The 25,928-nt window shown below is 49.1% G+C and overlaps 1 protein-coding gene across 1 annotated transcript in view; it reads left to right on the forward strand.

Annotated features, from left to right (window-relative positions):
• Positions 1 to 25,928, forward strand: part of Dnaaf5 (dynein, axonemal, assembly factor 5) — a 36,326-nt gene that overhangs the window by 459 nt on the left and 9,939 nt on the right. The window contains exons 2-9 of the mRNA XM_013023372.1: positions 2 to 132; positions 1,167 to 1,351; positions 5,088 to 5,212; positions 5,620 to 5,738; positions 15,519 to 15,751; positions 17,471 to 17,683; positions 23,381 to 23,524; positions 25,492 to 25,660. Coding sequence (XP_012878826.1) covers positions 2 to 132; positions 1,167 to 1,351; positions 5,088 to 5,212; positions 5,620 to 5,738; positions 15,519 to 15,751; positions 17,471 to 17,683; positions 23,381 to 23,524; positions 25,492 to 25,660 — 1,319 coding nt within the window. The remainder of the gene's footprint in view (position 1; positions 133 to 1,166; positions 1,352 to 5,087; positions 5,213 to 5,619; positions 5,739 to 15,518; positions 15,752 to 17,470; positions 17,684 to 23,380; positions 23,525 to 25,491; positions 25,661 to 25,928) is intronic.

Raw genomic sequence — 25,928 nt, forward strand, 5'->3', positions numbered from 1 at the left:
TGGGCGGCGCGGCGCTCGCGCCACACCTGGACGACGCGGTGCGCGCGCTGCGCAGCACGCTGCTGGACCCTTTCGCTGCCGTCCGCCGGGAGAGCTGCGAGTGTGCGGCCGCCCTGGCGCGCGCCACGCCGGGTAAGCCCCTATGGTCCATGCCTCCCCCCACCCCCCCAAGGTCCCAGGCCCACTTTGGTGGTGAGCTCTCCACTCCTGTCCGTCCTATTCTTAATCTGACGAGCCTGCTACGGTTCAGTCCTTTCTGGTGACTGTGCAATCTCCTTTGGCGACCTCTCCTGGCAAACTCCAACCCAGGCTAGATGAAATCTCCCTGCACATGTTCACCGGTGCCAAGTTCCTCTCCGGAACTCTCACCTGTAGCTCCTGCCCTGATCCCCAGAAAGTGCAGAAATTCTTTTTAATGGGGGTGATTCGGTGACTTTTATGGAAAAGATTATGGAACTGGCTTGGAGACACTGCTCAGAACCTCCACTTTGGCCCTATTCCTCTATTCCAGTACACATATGTGTCTTTGGCTTGGGCCACTGTCATCCTTAAGTGGAAGGAGGCTGCCTTTCTCTTCCCTTTTAGTCCAAACTCCCATCTTTTCAACAGGCCCATCTGATGAGGACGATCCCTTCTGTCTCAGGCTAGGATTGCAGAGTTGCAGGACACTGGTTAGTGTGGAAAGAACGCTTTGTAAAGAAGAAACATTTAAGTTGAAAAATCTATGGCCAAAAGAGAGCCAGCCTTGAAAAACCTGGAAGTCAACCAGAGTCCTGGAGGGAAAGGCTGAGGAAAGAGACAGCAAGGGCTTCCTGATCATCATTGTGGGTTTTTTGTTTTGGGCCAGTTCTGGGACTTGAACTGGGCTTTATGCTCTTGCTTGGCTTTTTCCACTCAAGGTTGGCTCTCTGCCACTTGAGCTAGCCCTCCACTTTGCTGGTTAATTGGAGATAAGAATCTCACAGGCTTTTCTGCTGTGACTGGCTTCAAACTGCAGTCTTAAGATCTCAGCCTCATGAGTAGTGAGAGTTACAGTGCCCAGTTGGGGGTTTTTGTTTATGTTGAATGGCCAGAAGAAGATGGCCCTGTGGTGGTGGCTGCAGAGCTGGGCTGGGGTGAGGCTCACAGAGGATGCCCTGGTAACCAGTGGCCTTCCAATCCTGCAGACCACTTCCACATGCAGTCGGAATCTCTGATTGGCCCCCTGATGCAGACCATCTCCCACCAGCACTGGAAGGTCCGGGTGGCTGTCATTGAAGCCACAGGGACCGTGATCCAGTTTGGCAACGGGAAGTCTGTGGATGATATTCTTTCCCACTTTGCTCAGCGGCTCTTTGATGACGTCACTCAGGTAACAGGCTTTCCCTGCCAGACAGTAGGTCCCATTTGCAGCAGCAACCTGCTGATTGTCTAGTTCTTTTCTCTTCTCAAAGGTGTCATGTGTACCACATTCCCTTTCACCAAGTATAAGGGTGTTCCTGTCTCCTATCTTGAGAAACTAGGGGAAATTGGATTGGCTCTGTGAGGGGGTGGTACTGGCACTTGAACTCAAGGCCTTGTGCTCTCACTTGACTTTTTCATTCTATCACTTGAGCCAGTCTTCAGTCCAGCATTTTACTGGTTAATTGGAGATAAGAGTTTCATAGATTTTACTGCCTGGGCTGGCTTTGAGCCACGATTCTCAGATTTTAGCTTCCTGAGTAACTAGGATTACAGGCATGATTCCAGCACCCTTCAAAATAAGTTGTTTTAACTTTAGCATCTTCCCAGGGAATATAGAGCAGGATTATTCCTCTAACTATTGTCCATCCAAAGTGATTTTTTGGGGGGAAGGGGGTAGAGGTCTGGTTTAGGGCTTGAACTCATGGCCTGGGCACTGCCCCTGAGCTTCTTTTGCTCAAGACTAGCATTCTACCAGTTGAGCCACAGCACCACTTCTGCCTTTTTCTGCTTATATGGTACTGAGGAATGGAACCCAGGGCTTCATGCGTGCTAGGCAAGCACTCTACTACAAAGCCACATTCCCAGCCCTCCCTGAGCTTTTTTGCTCTAGATTAGCACTCTACTACTTTGAGCCACAGCTTCACTTCCAGTTTTTAGGTAACTAATTGGAGATAAGAGTTTCACAGACTTTACTGCCCATGCTGGTTTTAAACTGCGATCCTCAGATCTCAGTCTCCTGAGTAGCTAGGATTACAGATAGATCAGCACCTGGCTTCTTGCTCTTTTTGATGATTGATCAGTTCCCAATGAGACACCCAAAGTTGGCACTTGTCTGTGCTGTATACCAGGTTTAGGTGTCTGTGCAGGTTACCAGCTTCATTCACTTTACACTGTTCTTAAATCCATGCTGGCTATGGGATTAAGAAGTGTGTATTTTTACCACATCAAAACACTGGTCAGATGTTGTTTATGCCCTGAAGCTCCTACTAGCTGGCTGTAAACTTGGCCACCTTATAAATGAGAGCTTACCTCACACCAGGAACCTCTACCCTAACAACTTACCTACATCTTTCTCATGACTCAAGATCTTATAACATGTAGTGTTTGGCATCTGTTTTGTGTCATTTGTGTGTTTTCCATATTTACCCACATTGTGGTGTGTGTCAATGCTTTGTTCCTTTTCATGGCTGAGTAGTATTTTGCTGTGAGCATTCACCACATTGTGTTCATTTGTAGATGGCCACTTGTTTCCACTTTTGGGCTGTTTTAATTCTGTGTGAGTAAAGCCATGTACCACGTGTCTGTGTCTTTCTATTCTTTGGGGTAAAGCCTAGGAGAGCAATTGCTCAGTCACACCATAGATCCCTAGTCAGTGTGGTCAGGAACTGCCACAAGGTCTTCCATAAAGGCTGTGCCCTTTCACGTTTCTGCCAGCCCCTCCATACCATAGTCCTGCTAAGATTACAGTCATCTTAGTGCATGGCTTCCTTTGCCTAATGATAAATGGCATGCTCATTGCCACACAGCTTATCATGTGTAACATTGGCCTTTCCCCCTCACTTTTCCTCAGAATTTACATGATGTAGCATTCAGTGTGTAACTCACAGTACAGTTTGTGTACCATTGACATGTGCACAGGCAACTCAAGGGACCTAGAGGCTGAGAACTGGCTCTTAGCTTCTGTCCTGAGGCAGGCAGGCAGGACAGCTGGAGGGAGGAGGCCTATGTAGGTCCACAGGCAGAGCAGGCTGTACCCTCTGGGAAGGAAGCTCCATTTCACCCAAGGGCTGGGCTTCAGTGAAGCTATGTTCCAGGGGCCTTGGTGCACCCTTTTAGTCTCGGGCCATCTGTGTAGATCCTCCAACAGTGGCATGGGGGGCAGAGGTGCTGGGTCAGCACCTCCAGTAAAGAAGACTTGGGCTGCAGAGTGAAGTCCTGGAAGCAAAGCTGAGAACCCCCTTCCAGTAGGAAAGGGAGTTTCCTCTGTCAGAGCTAAACCATTGCTCACAATATGCCATAACTGTGCATGTGAGCTATGTGAATGGTGTGACTGTAAACAGTGTAGCTGGGTGTAGCTAGCTAGCTGTAGTTACTGTAATTGTATCTAGAGTACCTTTGTCAGTAGCTGTCTGGAAGTCAGGCTGTGTGTCCATAGCTTGCTTTACATTATCAGCAATAAGAGTTAGCTCAGATGGTGCAACCCTCAGCCCCATGTCCACCAAGGGTGAGGTTGGTGTGGCTCCCAGTCTGGTGGCTGTTACCCTGACCATTTAGTATGAGGGGTTACCTACTCTTTCAAATCTTTGCATGTTATCATTAATAACGCCTTCCTGTTAACCCGTGATAAGTTATAACAATACTTTTTAAATAGTTGAAGACTCATAGGAGGTTCCGTGGCCCTGTGCCTGTGGCTGCCTGCCCTGGGTTCTAGTATGTGGGTAGGAGCAAAAGGGATAAAGCACTACTAGGCTCTGGCTGTGTTACTAGTATTAGGCTTAGTACTCCCTTCTCCCTAACACATTTGTTCTTCTCAGGAGCTCAGTGACCTGCCCTCTTTCTTATTTTGTAGATGGTTTAAGTTTCAGGGAGGTCGGCACTGGCCGGGGCCCCAGGCTAGCAGAGTGGGGTTGGGGAGTTATTGGTTTCTGTGTCCTGTTGGAGCTGGGGGCAAGGAGAGTGGGAGTGGCAGCAGAGCAGTTCTACCCTGAATGCATGTGAATGAATGTTGAATGGAGACTGGGCACACTGGTGGCTCACTCCTATAATCCTAAACTACTTAGAAGGCTGGATATGAGATCAAGGTTTGAAATCATTCCCCATAGAAAAGGCTGTGGAACTCTTACCTCCAGTTAACCAGGAAAAAGCTGGAAATGGAGTGTGGCTCAAGTGGTAGAATGCCAGCCATGAGCAAAAAAACCAAGGGAGAACAATCAGGTACTGTGTTCAAGCTCCAGTACTGGCGTAAGAGAGGGTGGGGAGGAGAGAGGGGAGATACTGAGTGGATGCTGCTGATGACCAAGTGTTACTAATGGAAGAAGAGCCCCCGCACACACACACACACACACACACACACTCCAGCAAGGGCACTGTACAGGGTGGCCCCTGCCTCGTCTGAGTAGACTTCCTCATTGTAGAACTTACTCCCCGGGGTTAGGCTGGGATGACATTGTCTGAGCCCCTTTCTGTGCTGGCTTCTTCCAGGTCTCACCATGCTTTCCTCTCCAGGATGTGTTCCCAAGGTGTGAGTCAGGCACCTAGGTGTGGGTGTGGGCTTTTCCCTTGTTGGGTGAGGCCTGTATACAAGCTCTTCCCTCGGCCAGCTGTAGCACTGTGGGCCCTGTGGCTTCCCCTTGGGGCTTGGTGACCAGTGGCTATGCCATTGATTGTCACTGCAGCATCTCAAATGCCCAGGGTTGGACAGGGCCCAGCCTGGCTTGGAGATGTTGACAAGGTAGATGGCACACGGGCCACATGGCCCAAGCACCTTGGGTCCATAGAGACTAGGCAGAGTATGGAGGATGGGTGTGGGGGCTGCAGTGCCCTGGGACCTTGGGCTTGATGGCCTAGGATCCCTGAGGATTCATTTGTTTTGGGGCTACCATCCCTTCTCTGGCCATTTACTGAGTTTCTTTTCTTTGCCTCAGGTCCGGCAGGCAGTGACATCTGTGGTAGGGGGCTGGCTCCTAAGTCTGCGGGACCGCTACTCCTTCTTTCACAAGCTCATCCCACTGCTGCTGAGCAGCTTTAGTGATGAGATGCCCGAAGTCCGGTAGGTGGTGTCTTCTCCTGGGGACACACAAGGCACACCTTTGCTCTGTGCTTCACTGGGAGCCAGGTAGGTGGGTGACCAAGGCCACTACTTACAGCAGTTCTGTTTCAGCTTCAGGATGTCTTGTAGAAGCTGAGACTAGGGCACACAGATGGGCTCTGGTTTCTAAGACAGTTTGCATTTCTTATATTCTTGGGCCCCTGGTTAGACAATTGTGTGGTCAGTTCGTGGTCAGAACGTGGGGGTGGGGACTTAAACACCAGGCCCTGATTCCCCCCCCCATACCCCTTATCCCCTAGCTCAGCAGGTGCCATCCTGAGGCCTGCACCCACAGGGCATGGTGTTGGGGGAGGGGCTCCACACAATGCACCAGCTTCATTGCTGGCCTTTTCCTGCTGTTGCTAAAGGCAGTCGGCTGCCACCCTGTGGGAGAAGGTCGGGCTGCAGTGGCAGAAGGAGAATGAGGAAGACCTGAAGGATAAGCTGGACTTTGCCTCACCACCCCCAACCCACTACCCCCCACAAGGTGAGTGCTGCATGGCGGAGGGAAGGACTGGGAGGAAAGTTTGTACTTACTGGGGAAGGAGCTCCTGATCCTGAGGAAGCCTCTGGCTCTGAGTGCCTGACCAGGTCAGGACAGCTCCTGTGTCTGAAGACAGCAGGAACCCAGTTTGAGGTCCCAGAGAGAAGGCACCTTCTCCCACTGGGCTACATTTCCCTTCTTCCTAGTGTCGTGTGCTTCCTGGGCAGGTATAGACCTCTGTCCCTAGAATCTTCTGGGGCCCTGGGAAGCTTCCAGAAGCATCCTTAGAGCAAGTATAGGGATATGTTAAGCTGGCTTCTAGGAAGTGTTGGCGAAAGGTTCAGACATGGAGGGATGAGAATTTTGTCCTTTCAGCAAAAAGTAGCTGAACCCTGAGCATGTAGGTTCTAGACAAAATGAAGTCCCTGAACTTCCCATAGCCAGTATCCCATCTGCCTGGGCCTGGCCTGAGTCATGTATGGGCCGGCATTACTAGCCTGCTGGGCTGGATCCACACTGTGTCCCTGAGGAAGGCCCACTTCTCTGCCACCATGGCCTGGCCCCCCTCTGGCTTTCACTTGCTCTCATGTAGCATGTCTGGTAACTACAGCATTTCATACTTCAGAGACAGGAAGTAATGACTGTAACAAAAAGCAGGCAGGGCCGGTGGGGCCATGAAGGTGCTGGCCCTTTGAGGTCCACACTGCCCTTCCCTCTGACCAGCGTCTTTCTGCTCAGGCAGCTTTGCCCACACTGTGAAACTAGTACAAAAGGAAATCCTGTTTTGGAATAGGTACAAACCTGTGTTGGCAGCAGATACTGATTTAGTTTGAGAACACACTGTCCTTTTTAAATGTAGAACTAAGATGTAAAAGGAAGCATATGTGTCTATTTTGAAAGTACCAAAAATGCAGTAGGATGCTGAAGCTTTTCTCACCCCCCTCTGTTAGCACCGCCTGCCTTCACTGTGGATCTCAGCTGGGCTCTGGGCATCGATCAGTGGTGGTTCTTCACAGTTGTAAGGCCAGCCATTTACTTACTGAGCGGTTTCTCGGTCCACAGGAGTCCAGCAGTGCTGACTGGAATAAGCTGGCTTTGTGGGGAGGGAGTTCCTGTCCTTGCTGGTAGACACTAGGTCACCTCAGCAGATCTGCTGCAGAGCTATGGTGACTGAATCAGAACAGAGGGAGGCTCTTGCACTCACAGACATTGTGCACATACATGTGCTTACACAGCATGCATGTATGTGCACATACATGGCCCCTGTGCACTCATTCACACACCTGCCCTATGCACCTGCCTCTGGCAAGGGTCCCCACCCCCTCCTGCAACAGAGGCTTCAGGTTCTCTGTTTTGGAGTGAGGCTGAGGCCACAGAATATTTCTGACTCGTAGTCACTGAAGTCTGGTTTCTTCAACATTCTGGGGCTTACAGTGTAGTTATTCTCAGAATTTTTGTTTGAACTAGAGCAGAATAAATTTAGAATTTAATTACAGTAATTAGTAACATAGCCACTAGATTTCATTAAATTTTTGGTATTTTTCCTCTAAAGTTACTTAAGTGTGTAGAAGAGAATTTTAAATGCAATTTCTCAGAGTGACTTTTGTAGTATCTCAAGTGTCAGGCCACATCCATCTTTTGTTCTGACTCCATCTTCGTCTTGCTGCCGGCAGCCCTGGGCCCTGGGCTGTCTTCCCCAGGTGGCCATGTCACAGCTGCCTTTCAGTAATGATGTACTTTACATCTCTATAAAGTGTGCTCTGTGCCTATGAGCTTCAGCCAGCACCACCTCAGAAACTAAGATGGAGGCAGGTTGGGAGGTCATGCCGTCCCTGACATCTGGGTTCCTTGGCAGCCACCTCTTCTCAGCTTTTTTGGTGTTTGGGAGAAGCCACGCCCTGGTAGCTTGCACACACTGCCGCTCCAGAGGGTCGGCCACTGGTAGCCAACACCAGCCAGAGATGCTGGACTGTTGCTGGTTCTAGGTGGTTGGAGGTAGAGCAGGTGTGGGAGTGTCTTGTCCTCTTGGTAGATGTTGTAGAATTGTACATGTCACTTTCTAAGCTGGCCACACTGTTTATCAAACTAGCTGCACTCTTTCATGTCTGCCCTCAGCAGAGGGTCTCAGTTGCCCTGTTCTTGGTATCTTGGAGGTGCTGGGGTGCAATGGTGTCACTGCACAGACACTTTAATTTGTGGTTCCTCAATGACATGTAACAAGTGGTCTTTCATGCTTGCTTAGTCTTCTTTGGTTAAGTGATGGTGAGGTGTTTGTAGCTCCTATGTTGGGTTGAGGTTGTTTTCTTACTGTGGAGTTTTGAAGACATCTTAGTCACATCAGTGTTCTGTGCATCTTCTCTGGGCACCTGCCTTAGAGCGCCCCATTCCCACCTTAGGCCTGGAGCCTGCCCCTTCTTCTCAGGTCTCCACTTCTGTGTGGCCCTCACAGAAAGCCTTTCCTTGCTGCCACCCTCTTGTCACCCACCTCCTTCCCCACTGAGCCTACCCTGTGTTGATCACCTCTTCCAGAAGGCAGGCCTGTCTCCTGGGCATCCCCCCAGCTGCAACCAGTGCATAGTCTGCAGACCCTCAAATTATGGTGGGTTCCTAGCCTGAGAGCATGACACTGAGTCATATACCTGGTCCCATGCTCACCATGCCCACCACACACAGAGGGTGGGGCCTAGATATGGTTCTCCAGCTCAGGCTTCCCCTGCCCAAGGAAATAAGAAAGACCTTAGAGCATGGGGCTCTGGTTCAACCCCTAGTGCCACCTGAAATAAAAGGAGTAGAAATAGACCCCCGTCCCCCCCCCCACTACAGCCTGCCCTTAGCGTGAAGGCGTCACAATGTCAATTCTCTGTTACAACACCCCCCCTTTAAAACAATGTAAGGGATGGGATGACAGGAAGGACATCATTTATTGTCATTATTCCTTGGACAGAGTGCCCCCTCCATGGGATCACAGGTTCATGCTTCGCTCGTCTGCTCATTGTGCTGCCTGAAGGGTCATGTGGCACACTGGCTTCTGGACTCTTTCTTCCTTTGCGACATCATCCTGTTTCATGTTTCCTCACCAGGCCTACATGCCAGAGGAGAGGTGTCTTCTGCCTGGCAAATGGCTGCCAGGCCTATTTACCAAAAAAGAATCCTGTTATAGAAGTAAGTAGGATTCCCTCTGACCTGTCTCACCATGATAGTGATTGGCATGCAGTGCCTCTCTCTGTGTGGCTGTGTCCTGTCTGCTCTGCACACTTGCACTTCAGCTCTCTGTGAAAGGCTGGACTGGTTGCATTGTACAGAGGAGAAATGACTATTCATGGGTTTGCTTGCAGGACGGCAGGTCCCACACAGCCCTGGAGACGAGTGGCCTGAAGGTAAAGTGATCCAGGGGTCACAGTCCTTGCCATGCCACACTCCACATGAGATGTCTCCAATGTTTCTTGGAAGAGCAGCCTGCAGTCATCTCTGTGTTCTCTGCTTTGGCAGCCAGCTAGCACCTTTCCCACACCCAATGTCCTTCCTGAGTGTTTGCAATGGTTTTTAGTACATGGTGCTCAGGCTTGCCACTGGTTGTGGATAAACAAGCTAGAAAGTTCCATGGCCTGTCTGGCTGTCTGCAGTTAAGTTACACTTCGTATAATTGTGCAAGAAAATGATGTCCCATGTGCTCCCAACCCAGATGCCTCAAAACTTTGCTCTGGCGTCCTCCTGATATGCAGGGTAGATCTTGGCAGGTCTCCAGGCTCTTGGTTGCACCAGGGACTGCGAGTGTGTTTGGAGCCCTGCAACACACCATGAGCATGTCTTGTGGTCACTCTGTGTGGCTGTACCCATCTGAACTGCATACCAGGCTTTGGTCTTGGTCTTTTTTTTTTTTAAGTATCCAATTTCACCTCCTGGGAAGAGTTATGTCCATACTATACTGGGAAGGAAGAATGAGGGTGGTCACTGAGCCAGAGCAGAGGCTGCACATGCATCCCACAGCTGCTTGCTGGGCTGTGCATTTGGAGGTTATGGTAGTTGTTGTGAGCTGAGCCCTCACCAATTGCCCTTGGGTCTTATGATGCCATCCTGCTGGCCAACAAGGGCTTTAGAGTCTAGAGCAAGCCACCAGCAGATGGGGGAAAGCTCCCACTTTGTAGGGACCCACCTAAGACTGAGCCCAGAGCCCTCACCTTGGCCCTCAGCCCAGAAACTACAAACTTTGAGCCTAAACTCTCCCACCCTCACCTCCTTTTCTCCCATGTGTGTCCTGTTGTCTGTCCTGCTGTCTGCATTCCCTCCTGTCTAACCGTAGAATATTTACACTCCTCACCTCTACTGGTGGCTTTTGGCAGAGTTAGATAATTACCTTCAATTATGTTCCAACTATGAAGATAAAGTAGCTTTGCAAATATTTGCATCTCTTTTTAAGGTTAATAAATAAGTCTTTTAATTCTAGTTGTCCGTTTGTGTTCTGCTGGAAGCTGGACCCACATGCCCTGGTCAGTCGGGGGTGGGGCGCCAGTCATTTAAGTAGTCTGTTCAAGCTTTTTGCTGGCTGAAGTACTGCAATTATGTTTTCAAAGAGAAGATGAATAGATGGTGGCCGAACTTCCCGGGACCCTGACCTGGCAGATCTGGACTCTGGACTTGGGTTAATGATTTCTTCAGACTGTACTGTTTACCTGTGCAGACTTGCAGCCTGACAGAGCTGTGGCCTCCAGCAAGCTCATAAATCAAAACACAAATAATCAAATCTGGGAAGGAATTTGGATGTGAAGGATCTGAAGCCCTCACATACTACTGGTCGGGGGCAAATGGTGGGCTGCTTTGCAGAACAGCGGCAGTTTCTTAGCATGGTGCCTGCCATACCTCCAGGCCCTCTTCCCCAGCAGTTGAAACCCAAGACATTTTGCTAAGACCCCACAGTGGCGTCTGAATGTGGGCATTGTGTATATGCCAGTGGTTTAAGGGTGCACAGACCACACAAGGAAGGAGACCAGTGTGTGCCCCAACACCTTGTGAGGACTCGTGCAGGAAGCCTGCTCTGTAGATGTTTCTAGAAAAATCCATAGGCACTGGAAGGAAGTTATTGGCCCCCAGGGCACCATGTAGGCATTGGAGGGGGTTCTCAATGGGGCTATGGTAGCTGCATAGCTGTGTGCACCACTCTCCTAGCTGAAGATAAGTGCATCTAGCCACAAAAGGGCACCAGGAACACAGACTGGGGAACCCCACTGTGACTGGGGTCCAGTCCCAATCTGCTTATGCTCACAGTCTGTATGGAGGTCTCCCTATCAGAAGGGAACTGAACCCCATCTGCCCTGTTGCCCTGATTTCTGTGATGTCTCACCAGGAGCCAGGTCTCCTCAAGGGTGCAGGGGCAGTGAGGCCCACTTTTGCTGGAAGGTGCACAAGGAGGCAGATGGCCCGAGGACTGCAGTGTGGAGCCTGAGATGAGGCTGTGGAGGGTAGTCTAGAGCGTCCTTTGCAGAGCCATACCCTTTCCAGGTCCTGGTTCTCCATGACCTTACTTAGTCTTTTGTTCTGTCTCCTTTGTGTATAGCTTCACCTGGAAACCACTTGGAAACATGGAGGAGACCGCTTAGGTTTAATTGTCAAACTAGTAATTTTGGAAATTACCACTTTGGAACTTTCTGGTGTTCGTTGTTGAAATTCACCCTTAGAAGCCAAGCATTGGATTAAGTTTGGAGTGTAGCACATCCTTTGCTTCAAGTAGCAGAGTATAGACAGAAAATGGAATCTGCTCTTTGACCCAGAAATTCTAGGAGTAGGTGTCACTTGTTCTGTCTGGGGTTGCCCTTCTTTTGTGCTGGTCCTGGGTCTTGAACTTGGGTCCTGGATTCAACTGTCCCTGAGCTTTTTCACTCAAGGCTAGTTAGTGCTCTACCACATGAGCCACAATTGGAAGTAAGTCTGACAAACTTGCTAACTTTGCACTGCCATCCTTAAATCTCAGACTCCTGAGTAGCTAAGATTCCAGGTGTGAGCCATCAGCGTCTGGTGTTATGGCTGTTTTTGTTGATGTGTGTGTTTGTTTTCTATGGGACAAGTGTCTTGCTGTTCAGCCCAGGCTCTTCTGGAACTATCTCAGCATTTGGAGTGTTGGGATTTCAGGTGTATGTCACCCCAAATATAAAGCCCTCCCCACAACTGCTCACCTCATATTTTGTTTGTAGACTAAGTTGGTAATACTCAGCACCACCCTCAAGGATGGTAATATCCATAGCCCATGAACCAGGTGATTCCAATTTTAGCATTTATCCAAACTAAGCGATCAGAGATGTATAAAAAGAATTATGTGGCCAGGTGCCAGTGGCTTCCTGTAATTCTAGCTACTCAGAAGGCTGAGATCTGAGGATCACAGTTCAAAGCCAGCCCAGGCAGGAAAGTCCACAAGACTCTTCAATAAACTACTAGAAAACTGGAAGTGGGTCTGTGGCTCAAGTGGTAGAGCGCTTGCCTTGAGCAGGAGAGCTGAGGGACAACGCCCAGGCCCAGAGTTCAGCCCCACTACAAAAAAAAAAAAAAAAAAGATTGATGTAATGAGATACCATTGTAGAGATAATTATTTCTTAAAAGTTGGAAACTACGGGGCTGGGAAGGTGGCTCAGTGGTAGAGCGCTTGCCTTGCATGCCTGAGGCCCAGGGTTCGATTCCTCAGCACCACATAAGCAAAAAGAAAAAAGCCGGAAGTGGCGCTGTGGCTCAAGTGGTAGAACACTAGCCTTGAGCTGAAGAGCTGAGGGACAGCGCCCAGGCCCAGAGTTCAGGCCCCATGACCGGACCCCAAAAAAAAAAAAAAAAGTTGGAAACAACTGGGTCGATTAGTCCTGATCCCTGTCTCCTGGAGATAAACTGCAGTGTGGGCTCCTTTTGGCCCTCAGGGTCAGCTCTGGCCGGGCAGCCATCTGCACAAAGCACCCATATCTGCGCTGCCCTGTGCCACAGCCCCTGGCCACAAGCCTGTCAGCACTTAGATGCAGTCAGCATGACTGAGCTCCGGATTGTTTATCGTGTCTAAAATGCGCTGGCAGCTGCTGTGTCAGAAAGCTCAGTCCAAGAGTAAAGAGGGAGCTGGCAGGCGCTGGAGAGTGTTTCCGCTTTGTAGTCCCAGGAGGGTCCTCCCTTGCAGCATGAAAGCAGCTTAGACGGTAGTAAGTAGATGGACATTGGCTGTGTACTAATAAAACTTTATTTATAAATGGACAGTGGGACAGATTTTTCTTCTGAGCCATAGTGCTGACACCTGTTCTACAGGATTGTTAAAATAAGCATTGGGGCCAAATACATAGTCAGTTTGGGGTTTTTGTTTGTTTTGTTTCCAAAGTTAGGGGTTGAACGAGGCCTGGATACTCTCCCCTACCATTTCACTCAAGGTTAGCACTCTAGCACTTGAGCCACAGCGTTACTTCTGACTTTTGGTCAGTTAATTAGAGATAAAAATCTCACAGACTGGCTGAGCACTGGTGGCTCACCCTATAATCCTAGCTACTCAGGAGGCTGAGATGTGAGGATCTAGGCTCAAAGCTAGCCCGTGCAGGAAAGTTCTTGAGACTCTTATCTCCAATTAACTACTAGAAAACCAGAGGTGGCTCTATAGCTCAAGTGGTAGAGCATTCTCCTTGAGCTGAAGAGCTCAGGGACAGTGCCCAGGCCCAGAATTCAAGCCCCATGACCAAAAAAAAAAAAAAAAAAGAGAGAGAGAGAGAGACTTTATTGTCTGGACTGGCTTCAAATTTTGTTCCTCAGATATCAGTCTTCTGAGTAGCCAGGATTACAGACATGAGCCACTAGCACCCAGCTAGTTCAGTATTTCTTAAGAAAACGCCTCTGTAGGCTCTTCTGTTCCTCATTTCACGAACATGTGTGATAGGTATATCAGGAGTATTTTTATTTAAAATTGTGACAAGCTAGTTAAGCCAGCAGATTGTACATACCTATAATCTGATAGGCAGAAATGATTGGAAAGATCATGGTTCAAGGCCAGCTCAAAAGTTAGCAAGACCCTTTTTAACAGAAAAGGCTGGGGCATGGTGGTGACCACCTATTATCTCAGTTATGCAGAAGGCCATAAGTAGGAGGATTGCAGTCTGAGGCCAGCCCCAGGTAAAAACCTGAGAGATCCTATCTGTAAAATAACTAAAGCAAAAAAGGGATGGGGCATAGCTCCAATGGTAGAGCTCCTACCTAGTAAGCAAGAGACCCTGAATTCAAAACACCAGGGACACATAGACACACATACAGAGATCAGAATTTGAATCACTTGGACTTATTTTGAAATTTTTAAATAGGCCTCAAAATCTTTTTTGGTAGAAATTTACAAAATGGTTCTAAAGTAGAGCTGGAAATGCAAAGGCCCTATGACAGCCAAACCTTGGAAGTGAGCAAATTGAATGCTGCCTGAATTCTGCCTGTCCTTGAGGTTCACCCCCCCCCACACACACACATCGTTCCAGTCAGAGGGCAAGGAAGGTTTCATGGGGAAAGGGCAGGATTTCAGCATCTGTTGGGGTATCATATTTGTGATCCACACCTTACTTGTATGTGCACCCGAGATGTATAAGCTGAGCCATGACCTTGCCTGCGCAAGGCCTTCTTGCATCATCAGAAGACCACTGCACAGAGAAGACTAAATGGAGCTCCACCAAAATTTAAAAAAATCTCTATTCTTACCAAGACATGGTAAGAGAATGAAAAGAAAGGTCAAAGACTGAGAAGATAACAAAGTTATTTATGTTAGAACCTGTATCTAGAGTTCACAAAGATCTCTTAGAACTCAATAATAAGAATCTGTGGTTGGGTTTGTTTTTTTTTTTTTGTTTTTTGTTTTTGGCCATCATGCGGCTTGAACTCTGGCCCTGAGCATTATCCCTGAGCTCTTCAGCTCAAGGCTAGCGCTCTACCACTTGAGCTGGTGGTTAATTGACAATAGAGTCTCATGGACTTTCTTGCCAGGGCTGCCTTTGAACCGCAATCCTCAGATCTCAGCCTCCTGAGTAGCTAGAATTACAGGGGTGCCCAGCAAGAATCTATTTTTTTAATGGGGAAAATATATTTGAAAGACATGTCCCTGAGTAAGGTAATGTGAACAGCAAATGAGCCCAGAAAAGATATTCAGTGTAGTGTTAATATCAGGGAAAGGAAAGGAAACCAGGGGAGAAGCTTGTTGCATTGGCCTATTTGGATGAGCTGGGCAGGGCGGGATTGCCCTCTGCTGGATGGGATGTGAGGTGCAGCCACCTTGAGAGCCAAATAAGTGGGTCTTGCTGCTGACCCATTCCAGCAGGACTGTTTTGGTGGTATTGGGTTTAAACTTGGCCCGTGGAGTTTTCTTGCTCATGGCTGCTGCTCTACCACTGCAGCTATGCCTCTGGCATTTGCTGGTTAATTGAAGGTTTAGAGTCCTATGGACTAATTATTTTTTTTTTGCCAAGGCTGATTTAAAAATTGTGATCATCAAACCTCAGCCTCCTTAATACCTGGGATTACAACTGGCTTTCCTTCTTTTTGCCAGTACTTGTCCCTACCAGATAGCTGCTCTACCACTTGAGCCACACCTTGACCCTTTTTGCTTTTGTTATTTTTTAGGTAGGGTCTTGCCTTAAACTACTATCCTCCCTCCCAGCCCCATCTCACCTTCCTGAATAGCTAGAATTATAGGCATGAGCCACCAAACCTGGTTGACATTGTGATTTTTCAAGCCCTGGGTACTTTCATTATACCTTAAACAACAAGCACCTGAGACTAAGTTTGTGGGTCTCTCTTCCCTCCTAGAGAGCCGCCCTGGGCTGGGCTGTCGGGAGCTGGTCTTCAGGAACCTCTCTAAGGTCCTCCCTGCCATCTGTCATGATATCACCGACTGGGTGGTAGGGACCAGGGTGAAGGCTGCACAACTCCTGCCCGTGCTGCTGTTGCATGCGGAAGACCACATCACCCAGCATTTGGAGATTGTCCTTAGAACCCTGCAACGGGCCTGTGCTGATGAGGAGAAGGCTGTGGTCAGCAGCGTGAGTGCCCCATCCCTGGTCAGGGGACAGGTGCAGGAGCTCAGCCTTCCAGGTGGGAAGGGTTGAGTCATAACCACTGTAGTGAGAATGTGGGCACTATTGTCCTCAGCTCCTAGTGACTACAAAATTGCAGTATATGCAGGGAGAGTCTTCCATGTGTCCCTGGGAGCCCAGCTTCCCCAGCATGGGCATGACCAAAGTGGCCACGCAGCACCCCACAGGCAAGTGGATAGGAGCAGGGAGCCCCATGTTAAACCATGCCCTCCCAGCCACAGCACCACCAGGTCCACCCCACTCCAGGACATAGTCCACACTTGGGAAAAGAGCAGATACTTTTCACTTGAGGTTTAGCTGCCTGTTGGAAGTTGTCTAGATCTGTGTGTGTGTGTGTATGTGTGTGGGCCTGCGTGTGCGTACGTGTGCAAGCCCTGGTGCTAGAAATTGATAGCAGAGCTTTGAAACTCTTGCTTGGTTTTTGCTCAAGGTTACCACTTGAGCACTGCTCAGCTTTTGGGTGGTAAATTGGAGACGAGAATCTTTCTTAGATGTGTCTGCCTGAGCTGGCTTTGAACCTAGATCCTCAGATCTCAGTCTCCTGAGTATCTAGGATTACAGGTATGCACTACCAGTGCCCAGTTTGTACAGGCCTGGCTTTGATTTTTAGATATTTTCTTTTTTCTTTTCTTAATTTTTTTTTTTTTTGGTCGGTCGTGGGGCCTGAACTCTGGGCATGGGCGCTGTTGGTCAGCTCTTCAGCTCAAGGCTAGCGCTCTACCACTTGAGCCACAGCACTACTTCTGGCTTTTTTTTTCTGCTTATGTGGTGCTGAGGAATCAAACCCAGGGTATCATGCATGCAAGGCAAGCACTCTACTACTGAGCCACCTTCCAGTCCCTAGATATTTTCTTGTAAATGTTCTGAATTAGTATATTTCCCACAGAAAAAGTGATGACTTTAGGTTTCAGCATCATTATGGGAAAAATAAGGTAAGCTGGGTGCCAGTGGCTCATGCCAGTAATCCTAGCTATTCAGGAGGCTGAGATCTGAGTTTTGTGGTTCAGAGCCAGCCTGGGCAAGAACGTCCTTGAGACTCTCATCTCCAATTAACCACCAGAAAACCAGAAGTGTGGTCACTGTGGCTCAAGTGGTAGAGCACTAGCCTTGAGCTGAAGAGCTCAGGAACAGCGCACAGGCCCAGAGTTCAAGCCCTATGACCATCAAAAAAAAAAAAAAAAGGTGAGCCAGCAGTGCCCTGTGAGCCAGGTACCACCCACTCGGGTCAGCCCGTCTTGGCTCCAGGGCGTTCCCCCACAGCACTCACCTGCTTCCCTTTTCTGTGATCCACTCTCTGAGGGGGGAGAGTCGTGAATGGAATCAGGCAGTAGTGCCCTCTGGGGTAGGCTGTCTTCATCACTTACAATGTCCAGGTCAGCCCTACTGCTATCTCTGCCTCATCCTCAGGGCTGGGTAGGAGTTAGGAGTTGTGCATGGAGGAGCTGAGTCTAACCACATATCAATAAGAAATCTAGGTCTCAGGTGTCTGTCACATGGAGAGTGTGAAGCAAGAAAGTCATGGGGACATAACCTTCCCCCTCCCCCCAAGCTGGACATGTATCTCAGTCTTCTTCCATGAAGCCTGGGAAACTGGAAAAGCAGGGGGGTGGGGGGTTTGGACCTGTCAGGTGGTTCCTGGCCCTCTTACTCTCCCATGTTTCTCAGTGTACAAGGTCTGCAGAGTTGGTGGGGACATTCGTCAGCCCTGAAGTGTTTCTGAAGCTGATCTTAGCCATGCTGAAGAAGGTGCCCTCCCCCTCTGGCCTCCTAGTCCTGGCTTCAGTCATTCGAGGATGCCCACGAGATGCCCTCCGGCCACATGTCAACATCATCGCCTCGGAACTAGCCCAGGCACACATCTGCCAGGGGTCTGAAAACGTAAGCTGGTACTGCCAACTGGGCCACAGTGGCAGGTAGAGGGCATCCTGGGGTCTGAGACAGGCAAAGCATCTGTCCCTTCCAGCAACTCTGTGGTGTAACTGCCAACAATACGGTGACAGAGCAGCATGTCTGCCCCAGCCCATGGGTCTCATTAGCAATACCCAGGAATGGTCCTGGCATCTTCTGGCTTTTGAGCCTCTGTCTGCCTGCCACTACTGCAGCCACTGGCCTTGGATGGCCATTTAAATGACTAAAAGACTGGCCACAAGTCTAGTGTTCAGTATCCCTGTGTGCCCAGTGGCTGTCTGGTTAGTAGTACGCAAGAGCCGTGTCCCTGTTGATTGCTGAGGGGGGTCCAGCTGGACCATGCTCCTGTGGGTATCATACACTATGGGAGTCCTGGGTCCATAGCAGGGCTCTGAGGGCCTTGCATCCACCTGAGAGGCAAAGGACAAATCTGCCCATCTGTGCTTTATATAGACAGTCTCAATTGTGGACCCGAGCTGCTTCTGTGTAGATAGATGGCTCTTAGCCTCTGAATTCCATGCTTAAAACAACAACCTGCCCACCAACTTGCCAGCCTGGCTTAGTTTTAAATTGAGCAGCAAATCTAGCCTTAATCACATCATAGTTTCCAATGGCTGTTTTGTGGGTGTGTTAGGCTTACCTCTGTGTACTTACACAGCAGACATGCACCCTGGGGAAATGACTCTGCCTCCATGGCCAGCATCCTGCACCAGTCCCCATGAGCTCAGCAGCTACACGGCTTCTGACATTTATCAGCAGCTGCTCTGGTGCCAAGCCTGGCTGGAAAGAGGAAGGGTGGCTGCTCCGGGATCTCTGTCCCACCTTCCTCTGCCTCAAAGTGAGAGGCATAGAGTTGATGATTGTATTTACAGCCAAATCCTTGCTCTTCCCAGGACCTTTGTATTTGTTTTCCCTTTGGTGGTATTGGAGTTTGAACTCAGGGCCTTCTACTTGCTAGGCAGGTGCTCATCCACTTGAGCAACATCCCTTAGCCCTTTTTGGCTTTCCTTATTTTTTGGATTGGGCCTGTCTAGATTGCAATCCTCTTATTTACTCAAGAAGCCAGGATAACAGGCACCCAGCACCTTTCATTTTATTGATTGAAATGAGGTCTCGCAGACCGTTTGCCCATGCTGGCCTTGAACCTCAGTATTTCTTTTTTTGTTTGTTTGTTTTTGGTCAGTCGTGGGGCTTGAACTCTGGGCTTGTGCGCTATCCCTCAGCTCTTCAGCTCAAGGCTAGCGCTCTACCAATTGAGCTACAGCGCCACTTCCGGTTTTCTAGTGGTTTACTGGAGATAGGAGTCTCATGAAGTTTGGTTGCCCTGGCTGTCTTTGAACCTCAATTCTCAGATCTCAGCCTCCTGAGTAGCTAGGATTACAGGTGTGAGCCACCGGTGCCCGGCTCGTACCTCAGTATTTCTGATCTCTGCCTCCAAGTAGCTGGGATTAGAGACATCCACTTGCACACCCTGCCCTAGAACCAATTTTCTTTTCTTTTTTCTTTTTGCCAATTCTAGGGCTTGAACTCAGGGCTGGGGCACTGTTCCTGAGCTTTATTTGCTCAAGGCTAGCACTCTACCACTAGAGCCACAGCACCACTGCTGGCTTTTTCTGTGTATTTGGTACTGAGGAGTCAAACTCAGGGTTTCACACATGCTAGACAAGCACTCTACCACTAGGCCACATTTCCAGCCTCTAGAACCCATTTTCTAACAAGCTACCTGTTCTGGAAAAGCTCTGTATTTTTGATCTTGAGTAGTTCTGATGATAATTATTTTGATTCTGTGAATAGACTTGTAGGCCAGAACATTCTACTTCTAAAAGGGTACAACTTGCAGGTGTGTATGTACAGGTGTTTAAATATATAGTTTACAAACTTAAAATCAGAGGAAACATCATTTTATAATCAATTACTGAGAGATCAGTCTGTTTTTGGTTCCTTCTGGATCATTCAGACAGAGCCTGAGGGTGCATAACCCTCCCCTGCTTGCCTTCCTCTTCCTGGGCCTCTAGCCTCAGGCCATGGAACCAGTCACCTTAAAAACCTTGGGCCGACAGGCTTTGTTATTCCTACCTTGACAGACTTGAATGTTTGGCAAGCAAGGACAAGCATGACACTATCCTGTCAATCATGGCTGTTTCGAGAGCCCAGCACTCTCTGTGTGACAGGGAGGGGGCACACTTTGTATCCTGTCACTTAAGAAATACCTGTGTTTCCTGGGTCTGGTGCTCAGTAGCTCTAAGAACAGGTTCAAAATGTCCTTCTAGAGTGAGCTTAACATTTTTTTAAAATCCTGGATTTAAGCCAGAGTCGGTGCAGACGTGTTCTGTGCATGTGTCTGACACTGCCCTGTGGTTGTCAGGGCTGCTTAGTAAGAAGGGGGCTTCCCCAGGTGTTCGGGGGGCCAGGCGCTGCACCTGGAGCTTAGCTGGAGAGAACTTGATCCTCAGTTGGGGGATGTATGTAGTGACAGGTACCTGGAATGTGAGGACACAACAGCTTATTCATTCTTGTCTGAAGAAAAGCTGAAATATTCAGGGTTGGCATTGGCCTTTACTGAAATAGTAAAGTCCGGAGAGTTTTTGTTCAAGTGAATTAGACTTTCTGCTGGCCATCACACTACCATCTCTTCTTGCTCTGTGTTGGGTCACTGGACAGCTCTGGTTAGCGGAGGCTTCCATAGATACCAGAGTCCTGCGCTTTCCTCAGGTATGGCAGAGGTCAGGCTTCTGGTTGGAGGCCAACCTGGGCAAAATGTTAGTGAGATTCATCTCAGTAAGTAATCCAGGTGTGGTGGTCACAGCTGTTCTCTCAACCACTTAAGAAGTATGGGTAGGAGGATCACAGCCCTGGCCAGCCTGGGCAAAGAGCAACTAAAATGACAGGCACTGTTGGCTCAAACCTATAATTCCTAGCTATTCAGGAGGCTGAGATCTGAGGATCCCAGTTTGAAGCCAGTTCAAGCAGTCAGGTCTGAGACATTTTTATCTCCAATTAGCCAACAAAAAGCTAAAAGTAAAACGAGGGGGTGGAGGAACTAAAGTAAAATGCTAGACCCTGAGCTCAAGCTCTAGTACCAGCATAAAAATAATAGTAATAGGGGCTGGGAAGGTGGCTCAGTGGTAGAGTGCTTGCCTTGCATGCCTGAGGCCCTGGGTTCGATTCCTCAGCACCACATAAGCAAAAAGAAAAAAGCCGGAAGTGGTGCTGTGACTCAAGTGGTAGAGCGCTAGCCTTGAGCTGAAGAGCTGAGGGACAGCACCAAGGCCCAGAGTTCAAGCTCCATGACTGAACCCCCCCCAAAATAATAATAATAGTAATAATAATAACTAAAGAAAAAATGGTTGGAGTTATGGCTTAATGGCCGAATGTCTGCCTAGCAAGCCATAGACCTTGAGTTCCAACTCTAGTGCCACAAGAAAGAAAGGAAAGAGAGAAAGAGAGATGGAAGAAGGGAGGGAGGGGGGAAGGAGGGAAGGAAAAGAAAGAATATCCTTTTTACTGAGATGATGGCTCCTTAGATTTATATCCTAGGTCATTCTAATGTCAGCCAAGACCATGTCCTTAAGTCAGTGGATTCTGGCCAGAAAAGACTGGGCGGGGGGGGGGGGGGGGGGGGGGAGGAAGTGGGAGGAGAGTAAAGACTGGAATAAATGCACCTGCCAATGCTGGGTGGGGGTCACCCTGTGCACAGCCACTCCCTCAGCCCGGCAGCCCCTGCAGCTGGCGGGGAGGGGTCTGGAATCCAAAGCAAACAACTCTGATGCAGTAGGGCCTTTGTTTGAGTCACATGATTTATGTCACTGGTGTGTTGAATCCTGAACTTTAGACCTGGTTCAGAAGTTGAGAACCTTCCGTCTGGCCATATAGTTAACAGAACTCGTTTGAACTAGGCCCCCATTATTAAAGAGTTACAGCATGTCCCTTCAGTCTGGGCTCTTTTTTATTTATAAATTACAGTTGTAAATTACCGCAGTCCACTACCCTGATTCCTTCTGTACTTTATAAAACCTACATGAAGTAGTCAGGTTGAAGGGCATTGTAAGAAGCATGCCAAACTCTGGTGGCTTAGGCCTGTCATCAGGAGGCTGAGAGGGAGAGGATTTCTCTTCAAAGCCAGCCTAGGCACACACAGGAAAACCTTAACCAATAGTTGAATGTGGTGGCATGTGCCAGTTATCGTAGCTATGTGGGAGATCAAGCCCAAAAGTATCTGAGTTCAAGGCCAACCTGGACAGTTCTAAAAGTCCATGAGAATCCTATCTCAACAGAAGGAGCTGGGTACAGTGGTACACATCTGTTGTCCCAGCTATAGCAGGAAGTGTAGAGTAGACAGGTGTGAACACAGGTGTACACCTGGGAAAATGAGATGCTAACTCAAAAATAACCAGTACAAAATAGGGCTGCAGCCGAGCGCCAGTGGCTCACGCCTGTAATCCTAGCTACTCAGGAGGCTGAGATCTGAGGATCACAGTTCAAAGCCAGCCCAGGCAGGAAAGTCCGTGAAACTCTTCTCTCCAATAAACCACCAGAAAACCAGAAATGGTGCTGTAGCTCAAGTGGTAGAGCACTAGCCTTGAGCTGAAGAGCTGAGGGATAGTGCTCAGGCCCAGAGTTCAAGCCCCATGACTGACAAAAAAAAATAATAATAAGGCTGTAGCTGGACTGGTGGCCCCGCCATCCTAGCTATTCTGAAGGGCTGAGATATGAGGATTGAGGTTCAAAACCAGCCTGGGCAGACAAGTCCCCATGAGACTCTTATCTCTAATAAACCACTCAAAAACTGGAAGTGAACCTGTAGCTGAGAGTGGTAGAGTGCTAGCCTTGAGCAAAAGAACTCAGCACAGTGCCCATGCTCTTGAGTTTAAGCCCTACAACTGACAAAAAACCAAAACAACAACAACAAAATAGAGCTGGTGATATAGTTCACCAGTAGAGCACCTGCGTAGCAAGGACAAGGCCCTGAGTTTAAACCCCAATTTCACCAAAAACAAAATAATAAGTATTAGACATAAGCTTTAGGAATTCCTGGGTCCTTGACAGCACATGGCTGCTTCACAGGGGTCCTGCTAACTCCCTGCTGAAGCCAAGAGGGAAGGTGTTTGGCCAGCCCTTCAGCGCTCACATTAGCCAACAAGCTGATGTGATGTGATGTGTGGGGTGGGGGGAGGGTTGTTTTTTGTTTAGTTTTGCTTTGTTTCATCTGTAGTGCTAGGGCAGAATCCAGGCCCTGCCATGTGCTGGGCCAGTTGCCTCTCCCACCGAGCTGCCTCCTCACTGTATTCTTTGAACTGTAGAAATTTACTTTTAAGCTTGATCTTACGGTGTCACTTTTATTTTCTTTTAATTTGAGGGGCAAAGGGAGAGCTCAAGTATCTTAAGGTGAATTTAAGGTCCACTGTCATGTCACTTGGGAAGAATACTCCAGTGTACATAGCAGATAGGAGCTCTGTAAGCAGAACTTTTGAATACTCTGTCAAGGATTCCCCAGTTGCATGTGAGCCCTTACCTCCCAGTTGGTGTTCAGTTTTCATGGTGGACATACTCAAGTCAGGCCTGCCTGACACAGTGTCATGGCTCCTCCACATGTCGCTGTACATGTGGGCCACACATAAAAGGTGCTGGGGTGATCACTGCTGACTGTGCCTGCGCTGTCTTTTCTAGGACCTTTACCTGGAGAACCTGCTGCTCTGTGTTCAGGCTCTGGTGTCTGTGTGTCAGGAGGATTGCAGTGCCGCCAGCCTGCAGCTCCTGGAGGTGCTGGTGACAATCATGGCTGTGTCAGGTGCCACAGGCCTTGGTGACAAGGTAAGGAGATGGAGAGCTTCCTGCCTTTCTCTTTCAGCAGGAAATATCTGCTATAAATCTCCTCTGCACTTGGATTTCAGGCCTGGGGCATGCTGGCTAGCACTAATGAAAGAATTTAGGACACTTGAGATGAGTCAGTCAGGAGGGGCCTTAGAGAGTCGTCCACCACCTGCAGATGTGTCTTGGTGTCTAGAAGTGAGGACTGCTTAATCTTGGTACCTGTCGCAAAGAAGCAGAGATAACAGATCTTCATGACCCTTGAGCCTGACCCCTGGGGTTTTTCCAAGCCCACCTGGTATGCTCTGCCACAGGCTGTCCTTCATTCATTGAGGCCCAGCTTCACCCAGTTATTTCTGTCCCATTGGCTCTGTATTTTTCCTTTAAAATCTCTCAGCCTCTCCCTGGCACCAGTGGCTCACACCTATACTCCTAGCTACTCAGGAGCCTGAGATTTGAGGATCAACGTTCAAAGCCAGTCCAGGCAGAAATGTCAATGAGACTCTTATCTCCAATTAATCAGCAAAAGCCAGGAAGAAGTTGTAGCTTAAGTGGAATAGTCACAGCCTTGAGGGAAAAGGCTAAAGGACAGCATCCAGGGCCTGAGTTCAAACCCCGTGACTGGCACACACACGAATACACACAAATCTCTTTAACATCAGGCTACATGGGCTTCACTGATTCAGGAGGGTGGAGCCTCCCCTCCTGTTCTTGGGCAACACAGGGACTTGGTCCTCTGGGATTTAGTGCCCTGTGGGGTTCCTTCTGAGGAAGCCTGGCCTGGAAGAGGCTGCTGCATCTCTCTCAGGACATCCTTAAAACTCTGGTTTCTGTCTTGGAAAACCGTTTTTGCAAAGGGCTCATTCCTTCGCAGACTGCTCGTCACTGAAATGGCCATTAATACTAGTGGGTGAGGACTGCACTGGTCAGGAAGGAAGCTGAGTTCCATCAAGGACAGAAGACAGGGAGCAGAGGCATGGCTTGGAGGATTTCCTCTGCTGCTTAATTAACCCCTGGAGAGGTGCAGGTGGAGAGGTGACTGGCTAGCTCCCCTGTGTATTTGTCTGTCACTCCTGGTTCCCTGAGTTCCCTCTGGAGCTGTCCAGGGAGGTGTTTACTCACAGAGCAGATGGGACTGAAGAGCTGAGAGGAGGATGAGGGGCTGACGATATGGCTCAATGGCAGAGCACCTACCTAGTAAGCGCAGTGATATGTTCAATGCTTAGTACCACTAAACGAAGGAAAAGGTGGGTGAGGACAGCCTTGGGGAAACAGTTTGTTGTAATTCTTCTGGGTTTGGGTTTGATTTGGCATGTTATGTTTGTGTTTCTGGGCATGGAACCCAGGATCTTTCAGGTGTTACACAAGCAGCCTACCTCCAGCCTAGTTTAGTTATTTTTTATTTTTATTTTTTATTTTTTGTCAGTCATGAAGCTTGGACTCAGGGCCTGGGTGCTGTCTCTGAGCTCTTCTGCTCAAGGCTAGTGCTCTACCACTTTGAACCACAGCACTACTTCTGGTTTTCTGGTGGTTAATTGGAGATGAGTCTCATGGACTTTGCTACCCAGGTTGGCTTCAAACCACAATTCTCAGATCTCAGCCTCCTGTGTAGCTAGGATTACAGGAGTGAGCCACCAGAACCTGGCTAATTCTTTAATTCTGTGCATGGCTGGGGTACCCCTGCTTTCGTGTGGTGTGTCTCCTTGATCTTTCAGAACTCAGGAAAACTGCAGGGGCAGAGTTGTGGAGCAGAGATATTTATGTCTCTCATTGTTTGCTGTGGTGCTGATGCCTCACAGACGGAAGTCACCGTGGGCCAGTCTTCTAGTCCACTCCTGGGCAGTTTCCATTTGCAGTGTTCCCCTTCTGGCTGTTTGCATTTAATCCACTGATGCCTGTGGTGTGACAACCTCTGGGGTTCCCGGCCTGAAAACCTGGAATGGTTCTGACCTTGTGCTTGTGTCTTTCAGGCCCAGAAGACCTTGGATACCCTGGCTGTGGTAGAGAATGTCCCCAGCAGCCAGGACCTGTACCGCAAGCACATGGGCACCCTCCTGGAGCAGCTGACTGCCTCGCAGGGCAACTGGACTCTCCACTCCATTGAGCTGCTGCAGTTCATTGTCATTCTTACTCAGTCAGGTAAGGATCTCTTATCTAGCCTCACTGCATGTGCGCCAACTCCCATCCTAGCATGATGAACGTCACCAGGCCCGTAGTGGACCAACATTCTTTTTGTTTGTTTGTTTTTGGTCCGGTCGTGGGGCCTGAACTCTGGGCCTGGGCGCTGCCTCTCAGCTCTTCAGCTCAAGGCCAGCGCTCTACCACTTGAGCCACAGCGCCACTTCCGGCTTTTTTCTTTTTGCTTATGTGGTGCTAAGGAATCGAACCCAGGGCCTCAGGCATGCAA

The sequence above is a fragment of the Dipodomys ordii genome, unplaced genomic scaffold, assembly GCF_000151885.1.
Source record: "Dipodomys ordii isolate 6190 unplaced genomic scaffold, Dord_2.0 Scaffold68, whole genome shotgun sequence".
Lineage (NCBI taxonomy): Eukaryota > Metazoa > Chordata > Mammalia > Rodentia > Heteromyidae > Dipodomys > Dipodomys ordii.